The sequence below is a fragment of the Globicephala melas genome, chromosome 7, assembly GCF_963455315.2.
Source record: "Globicephala melas chromosome 7, mGloMel1.2, whole genome shotgun sequence".
NCBI lineage: Eukaryota > Metazoa > Chordata > Mammalia > Artiodactyla > Delphinidae > Globicephala > Globicephala melas.
This window is the reverse complement of record NC_083320.1, coordinates 13,491,651-13,505,324: the sequence shown is the minus strand read 5'-3', so window position 1 is coordinate 13,505,324 and position 13,674 is coordinate 13,491,651. Positions and strand designations below refer to the sequence as shown.

At 38.1% G+C, this 13,674-nt stretch overlaps 1 protein-coding gene across 13 annotated transcripts in view; it reads right to left on the bottom strand.

Moving 5' to 3' along the window:
* DOCK10 (dedicator of cytokinesis 10) overlaps nucleotides 1-13,674 on the bottom strand; it is a 279,856-nt gene that overhangs the window by 42,093 nt on the left and 224,089 nt on the right. For all 13 annotated transcript variants that reach the window (XM_030833224.2, XM_030833310.2, XM_060301780.1 and 10 more), the window contains exons 28-31: nucleotides 9,803-9,949; nucleotides 4,950-5,033; nucleotides 2,630-2,726; nucleotides 349-393 (exon numbers count right to left, since the gene is read on the bottom strand). In XM_030833224.2, coding sequence (XP_030689084.2) covers nucleotides 349-393; nucleotides 2,630-2,726; nucleotides 4,950-5,033; nucleotides 9,803-9,949 — 373 coding nt within the window. The remainder of the gene's footprint in view (nucleotides 1-348; nucleotides 394-2,629; nucleotides 2,727-4,949; nucleotides 5,034-9,802; nucleotides 9,950-13,674) is intronic.

Genomic DNA, 13,674 nt, shown 5'->3' with positions numbered 1-13,674 from the left:
AAATATTATATAGTTTCATTGAGCAAGCGTGTTATTACATACGATTGGGAATTTTATTTATGATGCCCTCTAAGAAATTTCAGATGCTTTGGGAAATTAAGAAAATTCCAACTCTGGAGAATAAAGTATGAAAGAATTCAAGTTGGGGAAGCATTTAATTATCTGTGACAAGAGAAAAGCTCAATCAACTTTTTGACTATTTTGATTAGATGGTATTAAACATATGGCTACTTATTAGCATCTGGAATTTCCAGTTGGAAATCTGAACTATCTATACTCATCAATATTATCAAATTATGATGTGGTTATTGATGCTGAGATAGTGTAATATAAAATATCATTATTTACCTGATGCATGTAACTCTTGTATTGATTCTGAAGGTGTCAAAGGATCTGGAGGTAATATAAATAAACAAAAAATTCAGATACATACATACTCAGAGACACACTGTATTCATTAACTATGTGTAATTTATACTGAAAAATTAAAATACACTGGCCTAAAATATGAGTGAGTCCCTTCAAAAAAGCTTTGTTTCTCAAGACAAGTACCTGAGGTTGTTTACTTCTTTCCTTAAAAATGAATGCCGTGAACAGAATTATTTTAATTCTTAGCCTTCTTCTTGGACACCTTTTTGTTCTATCAGAAATCTGCTTGCTACGAAACATATTTTTATGTTCGCTGTTGATAATATCATATCTACACAGAGACTGTCAGGCCTTTTTCTGAGCTACTGATAAGCAGTAAACAACCAGAATCCAAATGACAAAAACAGGTTTGATCCTCTTGAGTGTCGTAACCAGCCTGCCTAACGCAGTAATATCTTGGCACTAGTTCATAAACATAAAACAAAAAGCGAAGAATGTTACAGTCCCAAATAACTTTTCCACCCTTTATTCTATGAAGGCATTTAGATAAATGTATTTCGTAAATTGGAAAAAGAATGGAATAATGTATACAGCTTATATTTAAGATTGACATGACAAAACTTTTTTTTTTTTTTACATCTTTATTGGGTTATAATTGCTTTACAATGGTGTGTTAGTTTCTGCTTTATAACAAAGTGAATCAGTTATACATATACATATGTTCCCATATCTCTTCCCTCTTGCGTCTCCCTCCCTCCCACCCTCCCTATCCCACCCCTCCAGGTGGTCACAAAGCACCGAGCTGATCTCCCTATGCTATGCGGCTGCTTCCCACTAGCTATCTGCCTTACGTTTGGTAGTGTATATATGTCCATGCCTCTCTCTCGCTTTGTCACAGCTCACCCTTGTTCATTGCAGCTCTATTTACAATAGCCCGGAGATGGAAGCAACCTAAGTGCCCATCATCGGATGAATGGATAAAGAAGATGTGGCACATATATACAATGGAATATTACTCAGCCATAAAAAGAAATGAAATTGAGCTATTTGTAATGAGGTGGATAGACTTAGAGTCTGTCATACAGAGTGAAGTAAGTCAGAAAGAGAAAGACAAATACCGTATGCTAACTCATATATATGGAATTTAAGAAAAAAAAATGTCATGAAGAACCAAGGGGGTAAGACAGGAATAAAGACAGACCTACTAGACAAAACTTTTATAGGCTTGATAATGTACGTTACTTTCTCTTTCCTTCCAAAATATTAGTGTGAGCTATAATACATATGAAGAGGCTCTTTACCATCTTAGTTTCTGCTTTCCATGAATATCAAAACTGTGCCTTGTAATTTACTCATGCTTAGAAGTATTTAATTAATCAATTTATTTATTTTATTAAGGTATAACTGACATATAACATTATATTAGTTTCTAGTGCACCACATGACTTGATATATGTACACCTTACAAAGTAGAAGTAAAGTATTTTAAGGTCCTAAATCATTTAAGTATTTTCTACGTAGCTTGATGTTTGATTAGTTTCTGATGTCTAGATGGGCGATGCTTATTCTCTACCATGATCATGCTGATATGTGTGTGTATATACATATTTTAACAAAAGTAATAAATGAAAATATTTTCTATAGACCATTTATACTATAGTAAGTATAGTAAACAATATGTGAGGCCCCATTTTTACCTGTGCGCCCATCTCTGCCTCTTTCTGACCCAGAGGTATTGAGTATTTACCATGGTGCCCATTTGTCTGCCTTCTTTTCTCCCTTTCAAGGTAACAGTTTTCTTTGTATAAAACTCATTTTGAGGAATTGCATTTTAATGTACACACCTTGATAATCTTAAATGAATTTATACTCACAAAGTATAACTTTTCCTCCCTGTAATTTTATGTCTCTCAAAATCAAAGGAAAGTTGTCTTTTGGAGCCAGTATGGTGAAAGACAGTATGGGTCTAGGTTAAAATTCTTTGATTTACAAGCATTAATTTTATGGTTTTCTTGGCCTTCTCATTAATGAAAAAGGAAACACAGACAAAAATTGAGAAATACAGAGCTGTATTCTTTACCACATGCCACCAACTTCTGCATTTTAACCTGATTACCTGGATCTAATCCCACGTGAAAACTTCAGACAAAACCAACATTGAAGAAACAGGAAAACAACAACAAATAAACAAAGGCAAAACAAACAAAAAAATATATTTGTTCCCATTGTAGGAACAGACAAAAATTCTGGGAATTATTACCTGGAATGTTTGCTGATCTTATGGGGAGACACAAAGGAATAAAGTGTTCATGCTGACATACTTCTTGGAGGAAATCAAATTTATACTGGCATAAGGTCTGAAAAAGAAGCAAAGAAATGACTATTATTCACACACTAAGAAAGTTAATGGAAGATCTGCACTTGAATCTTACATCTAAAAAGGAGGTGGAGTTACTTTTGTGTGACCACTGGGTCATTGTTAAATTTAAAGGATTTTGTCCCCTCTGAAGTGGTAAATGTAGTCAGGCCCCCTGTTTTTGGAGATTGGACAAGGTCTGTTCAGGAAATGATCCCAGCTGCAACCTACATTGAGTTTCTATGAGATACAATCTTACTCAGACCTATTTTTTGCTTCTTTTGGCATGTATGTAACATGTTTATTCTGGGAAAGATAGGTCCTCACCACATGTACAGAGGTCTTCAACTACACTCAGCTCAAAGAACATATCACTCCAATCAACTCCTAAGATCCAGTGCTAAGGAAGACGGTGGTGCAGATAATCTAAAGTTAGAGTGAATCTCTCTCCATCTGCCATTTATTTTTGGAGTACATTATCTAATTCCACCTCTTCCCTGCCCTAGTAAACAGGTCTGTCATTTCAATAACGTTTTGAGTAGGACAGAGATAAATGAAGTGCAGACACGGTCTAAGACAACTTAACACAATCACATAAATAGGAACAATTAGCATGTTCATAACCATTCTATTTTCATTGTCATGCAAACTAAGTAATCAATTTTTAAGACTCAGATTGTGTTCACTGTATTCACTAATATCAGCTAACAAAATAAAATATATTCCATTTGCTCAGATATTTTAGAATCATATTTTGTGGCCACTTTAGTCAATAATTTAAAATACTGCCGTCTCAAACAAGGGTAGTATCTGACTTAATCCTTTGCACATCCAAGTGACACGAAGCATAATTAAATTACATGGTAGTCATTCTTCACTGAGTATGTTCTGTTTGGTTTTTGATAAAATATATAGTTTAAGTTCACTGGAATTATACCTAAAATGATATTCTGAAAATGTCATGCATAACTGGAGCCCTAATGAAGGATATCCTTCCAAAAAATATTTACAGAGAGAACTGGATTCTCAAAATCAAATGACATATAACCATGTAACTCTCCTAGCCTAAAGTAGATCTCCACTGCCGAAAAATAATGTTCGGGCCCCTAAGCATAACATGAAAGGCTCCAAGGAGATCATTATTTATTTTTGGCTTTTCTATATTCGTTACTCTTTCCCAATACCTAGATAATTTCCCATCGGGGACTTATCTTCCTCCCAATGGGTGAAGGTTAATGGGGAACTATTAATTCAGGTGCCCTGTCTTCCCTCCCTAAGAGGCAGGCATGTGACCCAAAGCAGGTTGGTCACATGCTTCCTCTCTGGAATGTAAATCTTTAGCCGAGTATTAAGAAGGAGAAAAGGGTCCCATTTGCGTATTTAGACAGCATCAGACCCTGGCCACTGGTTCATCCTCTGTGATTACTCTTGTGCCTGGAAGTGCCTTGGTCACTGCTCTTTTCCAAGCTTAGTTCTGCAGCTCTTTCATCAATGCTGTTTACCCCAATATCCTTCCCCAAAATTCCCTTTTGCTCAAATTGGAGTAAGCTTCTGTTGCTGCGAGACAAAGAACCTTAACTGATAAACTTTCACGGTCTGGTCCACTTCCAGTCTTATTTCCCTCTAGCATATGCCATACTCAGACTCATAGCTCAGTGGTTCTCAAACTCGAGAATGCACAGGCATCACCTGAAAGTCTTGTTGCAATCCAGATTTCTGGGCTCCACCCGTGGTAGCTCTGTTCCGAGATCACTGGTCTAGGAACCACACTTTGAAAACCGCTGCTCTCTAGACAGTACCGTTCCCTATCTCCCAAAACATAGCCCCTATTTGGGTAGGGTGATCAACTGTCCCATTTTGCCCAAGACTGAAGGTTTCCAGGGAAGTGGGACTTTCAGTGCTAAAACCAAGACAGTTCTGAGTAAACCGGAGGCAGAAGAATTGCAGGTGGAAAGAATCACTCCTTTCACTGCCCACAGGAAATAAAAGTGAAATGTAAACACTCTCATTCCACACTCCTTTTTTGTCCCCCGTGAAGGAAGGAATGGGTAGACTTACTGAGCATGTGAACCGTTTTAAAAGGCTGCCTCCCATTGGTATAGAAATTATTTTTTGATATGGATAATGCATAGGTTATTGTTTTAGACAGATATACACAGAGACCGGTTCATTTATTTATAATGCAGCAGTTTAGAAAGCAAGCACTCCTGTACGTGGTTCTTACCTTGGGATCACCAGAGGAGAACATGCTGACATAACTGTTAACCGTCTTAAACACAAAACCCCGGTCCATAAACGTAAAGCAGCGCTAAAAAAGTAAAATTCTAAATTCAGACGTTTTTACTTTAAGGATCATTAAAGATGTTAGAAAATATGATTGAATATATTGAAGTAAAATAGCATTTAACTAAATGTGCTGTATAATAAATGTCTTAAAAATCTCTGCAATATGTTTAAACATTCATCCACATACGGGAACTAATTAAAATACTAGATACAGTACACACACCAGAAAGTTACAAACCCATATTTATCAATTTTATAAAACATCTCTTGGAGCTTTGCAATGAGCCCTTTCCTTTTAATATAGAAAGTTTTAGCTTTTACTTGTCTATTTTTTAAAAACCACTTAGTTACATTTTATTATTATTTTCTTTTAGTAATTCGATTCCATAATTCCTCAGGTGAAGAAACTTGCTGTGCAACATTGGGTAGGAACAGGGCAGAGACATGTCGGAAAACCTTTTAAAATCTCACTGGCCGAAAAAAAAAAAAAAAAAAATCTCACTGGCCTCCTTCAGCAGAATAGCTTTTCTTTTCAGCCAAGGCAGCTTGAATTTGAAGAGTGAAGGTAAGAGATCCTGGGATTTCTATCAGTGAGCTGCCCACTGCCTCTTTATTATGTTGTCAATCCCTCTTAACTGGAGAAACGAGAGCCTTAAACAGTAGGTAGGTTTGGAGGAGTCAGGCAAGCGTGCCAACTTGGTACAGCACCTGCTCTCTCTCCCAAAGACCCATGGCCATGTCACCAGTAACCAAGCTACAGTGGCCAATTACTGCACTGGAAAAGTGTGAAGTGGGCATGGACCATAGTTACTGATGCAGTATCTTGGGGAGGCACTATAGCAGATTGGCATATGGGGTCATCACTGCGTGTGTGTGGGTTGCATTCTGCCCAGCCACATGTGTGTGAGCATGTGTACTACATGGGAAAATTTCTCAGCTGCTACATCACTCAGCATCGAAGCCTTCTTTCTCGTCCAAAGAGCCCTGTATGGTCCATTGTACTGGTTTTGCATCTCTTAATCTCTCCTCAATTTTACAAACAAATCTCTTTTCTCAGAAAGGACTGAACATAAAATCTTGTTATAGGTAGTCTACCAAGAGCAAAGTCTCCCACTGAAATACGCCCGTGTGTAAACACGAGCTTTTTTCTCTAATAACATTTTTCCAGTTGCTTGGTCATTTATATGTTTGTTTTGTTTCCTTTTCCATTTTTCTTTGTTTTCTTCTGAGTTTTTTTTTCATTACCTATTCATTACTGTGTTAACATACTGCTTCATTTATATTTTCATTTTCAATATGGATTTAAGTTCTTTCAATAACTCTCCCCTTAGAAAAAAGTAAATGGCTCCCATGTCCTCCCACCTCCCAAAAGAACAGTGAGGGAAGGTAGACAGCAGAGCATAATCATAAGCGCAGAACACGTAGAGCACCTATAAGGGGAGGATGGGAGGAAAAGAGGGCTTTCGTGTCTTCTACACTATGCAGGCTCCCAGCTAGTGTGTCAAATCCTCCCAGGCTTTCCATCTGCAGAAGGAAGTCCCGACTGGTGACCCTTGGACTATCCCCAATATGGAGCTCCCTCCCCGGAAGACCTCTGCTGTCTCTTTCCTGCTGGGAAGAAGCTTGTGTCTCACCTTGCAGAGAGAGGAAGACCACCCAGTATAACTGTGGGTTCTAGAAACTTCTCAAGAAACAACAAGAGAAAAGAAGCCCTTTGGTGAAGACACAGGGCCCTTTGATTAGACAGAGAAGGGGTTGGTGAGTCCTGTCATTGAACAAGGGTAGTGGTGAGAAGAAGGCTGCCTACCCTGGGGATCTAGGGAAACTCACTTAAGACTTTCTTGAGATTTAAGACGACTTTGTATGTGGTAAACTTGTCATTCTCTTTCTAAGGGACAGTGAGGGAAAAGGAGGGGTCATTCCTAAGATACAAAGTCAGCAGAATCAGCCTTCTTCCTGCAGAGAGCCCTCCTGCAGATCAAGCTTCATCAAATGTGTCTCTCCTGTCACCAGTCCCGTGTCTGGTCCATCCCAGCATCTTCTTAACCCCAGGCGAAGGGACCTCTCTGCTTTTATTTATCTATCTATCTATTTATTTATTTATTTAGCGGTACGTGGGCCTCTCACTGCTGTGGCCTCTTCCTTTGCGGAGCATAGGCTCCGGACGCGCAGGCTCAGCGGCCATGGCTCACGGGCCCAGCCGTTCCGCGGCACGTGGGATCCTCCCGGACCGGGGCACGAACCCGCGTCCCCTGCATCAGCAGGCGGACTCAACCACTGCGCCACCAGGGAAGCCCCTGCTTTTATTTTAAAATAATTTATATTAACCTTCTACATGAGTAGAAAATAATTTATAACAGGCTCTGGTAATCTATGGCCCATGAGCCAAAACTGGCACACTGTCTGTTTTTCAAAAGAAAGTTTTACTGACACAGCTACAGCCATTTGTTTATATATTGTCTATGGCGAATGGTCTATGGTTGTTTCTGTATTACAGTTGCAGAGTTGGGTAGTTGTCACAGAGACTGTATGTTCTGCAGAACTAAAAATATTTAATATTTGACCATTTATAGAAAACAATTTTGCAGATTATTGATATAAAGCATATATACCCTATCAGACTTTTTCTGAGTTTAGCTTAGTAAACTAAAAGCCAAATATTCTAAATTACATGCAAAAATATATTTTTGTATATATGGCTGTTGTAATGAAAAAATGTTTATTTTGTCTCACCAACTGTGAAAGTCACAGTTTTACTCTATAGATGGTTCAGTGATGAGTTATGAAATCCCAAATTGCAAAACACACCACCTGAATGACTTTCCCTGTATATTTTACAAAACCTCTGGGCCCATCATTTCCTTTCCTTTGCCCCTGTGCTAGGCATTAGCTTATGTACCATCCACAGCAACTTTTGCATAGATGAAGTTTCTAGAAAACATTTATTTATTCCACAAACACAGAACATTTAAGGAAAATAGAGTAGATATGAAGACTTTCCCTTTTCACTGACTTTTGCTTATCCATCTTTTTTTTCATAATTAGAACTATCACAGATGTTTCTTTAAACATAATTTGCTACCAAAGTCTGTTTTTTATATTAGATAATTTCCAAATGATTTCCAAATGCTAATTGAAATAAAGTAGAGATTAGTCAGATGAGCATTGTACAATGCTTGTATGATGGACTTTTATAATGTACAATATATTAAACTAATGTTTTCATTTATAGACTTCACATATAAGTATTGCTTTCAGTTTGCACTTCATGGATCCATATATCTTATAGACTATATTTGTTTTATCTATTGTCAATCCATGCTTTTTACCCACAGATTTCACAACCACTGGTATCACCATTAGATTTATACTTTGTGGCTTTTTTCATCTTGGACATTCATGTTAGACATTAGTTTATGTACCACCAGAAGCAACTTTTGCATAAATGAGCTCCAAGGAAAACATATATTTATTCTAATAAGTACAGAGCATTTAAGGCAAAAAGAGTGGATAATAATAGGTCTTTTCCCTTTTTAAGAGACTTGCTTATGCAACCTTTTTTTTTTTGGAATTTTGGGAAGAATATTGCAGATATTTCTTGAATGTAATTTGCTTACAAATCAGACAGTATGCCATTTTTTTCCCAAATTTTCTTTTCCATCAAGCACTTCAAATAAACTACTAGCATAGTAATAAACTTTATTCTCATAGGTCTTAAAAACATGGTAGAAAACTAGAGTAATTTTTTTCTCCTTTACTCTTTTCCTCCTCAACTCTGACCATCCCTTTCTCTTCCTGAAGCAAGAAAAAAAGCAAAAATAAGAGGCATAACAGTGAAGAAAAAGAAATACAAGATGAGAACAAATATAGTATGCAATTTGAAACTGCATTTAACACATTAAAAAAGAAATTAGACTGAATTAAAACTCACCAAAGACAACTTAAGCTAATTTTCCATCTACCTCCATAGCCTCTTAACTTTGTTAGTAGTATTTATTTATACATTCCCACACCTATCCAGTATGTTCTGGTGTCTACCACAAAGAAACAAGTGAAGTGGCTTCGTCAGTAGTCAACAGTTGGGCAAAAGAAGGAATAGAAGAAAAACATTATCTTTCTGGTTGAATGTATTATCTGTTAAATGATACACCATCATTCTACATTAGCTTTTCTTGGACTAAGCACATTTTTCTTCTCAATTCAATAGAAATGCCTGTAATTCAAAGAAATGATGCTAAATATATGTATGTATATATATATATGTATATATATATTCACTTTATGTTGCTCAATACTTTAACTGATAATTTTCCTTTTATGCGATTAATGCACAATATTTTCATCATGTTAAAAGAGCCTAGAGGTAATATAACAAAAATGCTAAATTCCTCAAAATTTTCCCAAAGTGGCTATTTGGCATCACTGTTAGAGCTGGATCCAATCCAAAACATCACTTCAAGGGCAGAAAAGCCCAAGAGAATAATATTGTCACAGTGCAGCTTCTTTAAAAATCTCATTTTTCTCTTTAAAAATATTTAGAAGTACTACACTTGGCAACACTCAAGTAGATACTTTTCTTTAACCTTGGTTTTTATTCTGTATGACTCCAAATTGGAAAAAGTATCAAAAAGTATTTCAAGCAAGAAAGATGTATAGATGAAAGTATTCATCTAATCCTGGTAGTCTTGACTTTTCATCATAAATGAAACTGTGACTTAAATTGACATTTAGAGTATCTCACACCCACTATCACAGAGGCTTGAATAGAACTGTGATCTTGTATAATTGTACCTTAAGAAATCTGGCAACGCTGTGGTTTGCCCTTCTTGTTTCTTCAAGTGCATCTTTGTTTTTCCAAATCATGTGGTCGGCTAGGCTCATGACAAGATTGTCCAATTCATTTTGGTAAGATTCAGGAAATCTTTGAGGCCGAGAAAGCTAAGGAAAGAATGGATCATTTCTTTATAATGTGACCTGTGAAATACTAAGCCTGGAAAACATAAACTGTAAGACTTACTACAAACAAAAAGTCTTTCTGAAAACTTGAAAGCAATAATAAAATAGAAGCCCTTTTAATTTCAAGGTCATGATTTTCATCATTTTCATTTAATGTTTCCTTCTATTTTGCCCAATAAGTTTTTCACTTTTTCATTATAAATTATAACATATATGAATTGCAGACTATTGAGACAATGTAGAAATGTAACATTTTTTTATTACCTCTTAATTCCCCTCCTTTCCCTCTCCGGAAATAACTGCTATCAATGGTTTAATGAATATTATTCTAGATTTTCTTTGACTCACAGTTCTCTAATTTAAAAATCAATTATTTTGATTTTTTAAAACTAGGAATCCTCCAATAAACAACTATAAGAAATCAGTGAATGAATAACTGAATGGGTACAGATATCGGTTTGTAATGTTCTCTAATAAGTAGTGAGTCCCAGCTAGTCTTTTTAAAACATTTATTTCAGCTTTATTGAGTTATAGTTGATATATAAAATTATATTTAAAGCATACACTGTGGTGCTTTCATACACATACACATTGTGAAAGAATTCCACCCTCCACCCCTCATCTAGTTAATTAAGCCATCCATCAGCTCACATACATATTTTTGGGGAGAGAACATTTAAGTTCTACTCTCGGCAAATTTCAATTACACAATACAGTGTTATCACCATGTTTTCCATTAGATGCTCAAACCTTATTTATCTTATAGATGAAGGTTTACACAAGCTAGTCTTAACTCAATGGTCCCAGCATATGCCACCGCAGGTGCCTGTGGGACTTCACAGTCAAGATGTTTTGCCGCAAGATAAAAAGTGATTTGGCTGTGAGATTACATAACATACATTGAATAAAACTCTGTAGGCCCCTAAAGACTGCCCTCAGTCCAGGAATCCAACACCCCCCCCCCCAATTTGAACTCCTGCACATAAAGGGAAAGTTTCAGGCAGCTGAGTTTTCCCATTTCAGTCTCTACTTGGTGAATTTACACAGCTTCTTTGCACGAGATAGGTAAGATTCATTCATCTTTACAAGTTGGCTTTAAAATTAGACTCGCATTTTCACTATAGACAGAAACAGACAATTGAGAGTTAGTGCCATATTCTCTAAAATTCTGAGCACCCAGCCTTCCATGAGGCAAGAATAAAAACCACGGAGGCTAAAATTACAGGAACTGCATAGAACAAACAGTGATTAATTGTTGGACGCTGGAGCTGACTTGGACTGGCTTTTTTTTAAGCCATTGTACCAGGACATGACTGTATAGGCATTTTGAGGATTTTATGGTTACCCCCTGTATATATTCAAAGCTTATTGTTGAAATCAAATGAAGTTAAAAACAAATAAACCTAATGAATTTAATTGCAGACATCATTTTTCATCCTGCTCTGTGTACCCTGGGGAAATAAGGGTGAACAATTCACCTATGAAAGCAACAATCACTTTTTAGATAATCAAAGCACATTTGTAGTTTTCCTTTTTTCATTGTGTTAGTCCTCCAAGATACATTAAACATATCAATGTCAACATTTTCTTCACAAGGACATACAGTAATACCTTGGACTTTGATAACCCCTCTGTTCCTCTGTCGTTTCTGCCTTCCTTTCAAACTCCCCTTGTAGCCTACTCCCACTCTTAACCCAAAGACATGCTGCTCGGTAAACACACGAGCAATATTTTCAATTGTTCTCTGGAAGTCTATCCCAAGGGCTTGAGGCGGGAGAATTCCTGAGCTGGGGATGGTGGATTTTCTCTCTCAGGACAGGGGAGGAAGGGGGGTAAGGTGACCACATGGTTGAATCCCAAGCTGCAGAGCTGGAACGCGTTGGAGAACCTGGGCGATGATATGGTGGAGGTCCCAAGGATCAGGTGCGGAATGCAGGGGCTGAATTTCAGGCATTTGGGAATTTCGTTAAGAACAAGGGGCTGATGGGAAACAAAAGGTGTAGCCAGTACAAGAAAACTTTGGCTACTAGAGCTCAGTGTTGAGAAGCTATTCAGCACTTCCTAGTAAATAGGAATTCGCCTTGGACAAGAAAGCAGGGGTCACAGGGAGGTGTTATCTGCCTTTCAGAGGACCAGACTAGGGGATCTGACTTTCTCACGTCTCCTTGATGATGGAAGCTTTTTTTAATAGCAAAGAAAGCTATTCACTTCACAATTAAAAAATAAGAAAAGAAAATGCGAATAGCTTGGGAGATGTTTATTGTGAATGCTTTCAAGTCAAATGATGGTATCCGGTCTTCTCCTACTGTGATAAATAGAGATGGTTAGAAAATTGGAAGGCCGTGCACCTCTGGAAGAAAACTGGGTATGGTGATTGCTATGGAAGAGGGTAATGAAAAGGGAACTTGAATCAGTGAAGATAAACTCTCGTTTACGATGAGTTCCTTTATTCTTAGGCTGTTCATAAGGGTGTTTTGTGACCTATCTATTTTAGCAGATACATACTGGTGGGAGCTAAAGGATTTTAGTCCAATTTGTTCTTTTTACATATGGGAGAACAGACTCTGAGATGTTTAGTGTCTTTTTTAAAAATCATCGAACATGTTAGTGGCAGAGCAAGGATTACAGTGGTGGGGTTTCCTGATACAGCTTAAGAACAGAGAGATAGGAATCAGTCTTAGCTTCACGTTAGATTTTCTCTTCCTCCCAGACAGGAGGCTCTTATCTCTGGAAGTATAAGAGCAGACACAGCTGAAGAGCAAACATAGGACTTAAGAACTGAGAGTTATGGGATACCAGAGATGATGAGATGTGCAGTCAAGGCAGGTCTGTTATGCTTATGTCAAGGCCATGTTTGGAAAGGCCTGAGGCCTGGAGGCACGGATGGGGCACGTGGATGGATGGCCCGAGGATGGTGGCTTGGCAGACTCCCCTGAATCCTCAGTGCCCCATCCCTCTCTATTAAGAGTCAGCACTTCTCCTGTGTGGGAATACACTGCAAAGGTCTCTCCCTGCAAGAGGCCAGGCAAACCCTTCAGGAGCTGTCCTTCCTCCTCTCCTGGAGCTCAGGCCATGAACTGGGATTAAATGCCAGCTTAACTCAGCTGTGAACCTGCTGGGCCTAATAAGGTAAGGAAGAGCGTGTACCCCAAGGAGTTGTAAGAATTAGTTAGCAGGTACCAGCAGGAGCCCCAGTGGGAGTACCACTGAGATTGGATGTTGAGTGTGTTTGACCAAGATGGCCAGAACATAAGAATGGATAAATTCAATTTCACTGACGTGAGGGCACTTTGTCAGGACATGGGCTTAAATAAGACCTCAGGGGATGGACCACTCACTGTTAGTTGGCTCTTAGAATACTGGAGATGGCTCATTTTAAGCAGAATGGAAATGCCTAGGTTGCCCTGGCAGATGAATGAGGAAGGAATAAAGAAGCAGATGAAGGTGGACAAGTAGGAATGGAACTATGAGCCCGGAAGACCCACTATCCGCCAAGGCCATCAGGAAGGTACTGGGGACCGACATCCCTAAGACCGTTCAGTGGTGTCTCCCACCTGCAGGTGAGAGAGGCAGTCACAGCGTTGGCTCACTCACAGTCATGAGGATGAGGGGCATCAATATAACAGAGGCCATGTGATCGCACCTAATCTCCAGGGGCCAGGGGGTTGTGATTACCAAAACAAATGGCAGATCTGGAGAGCAGCCAA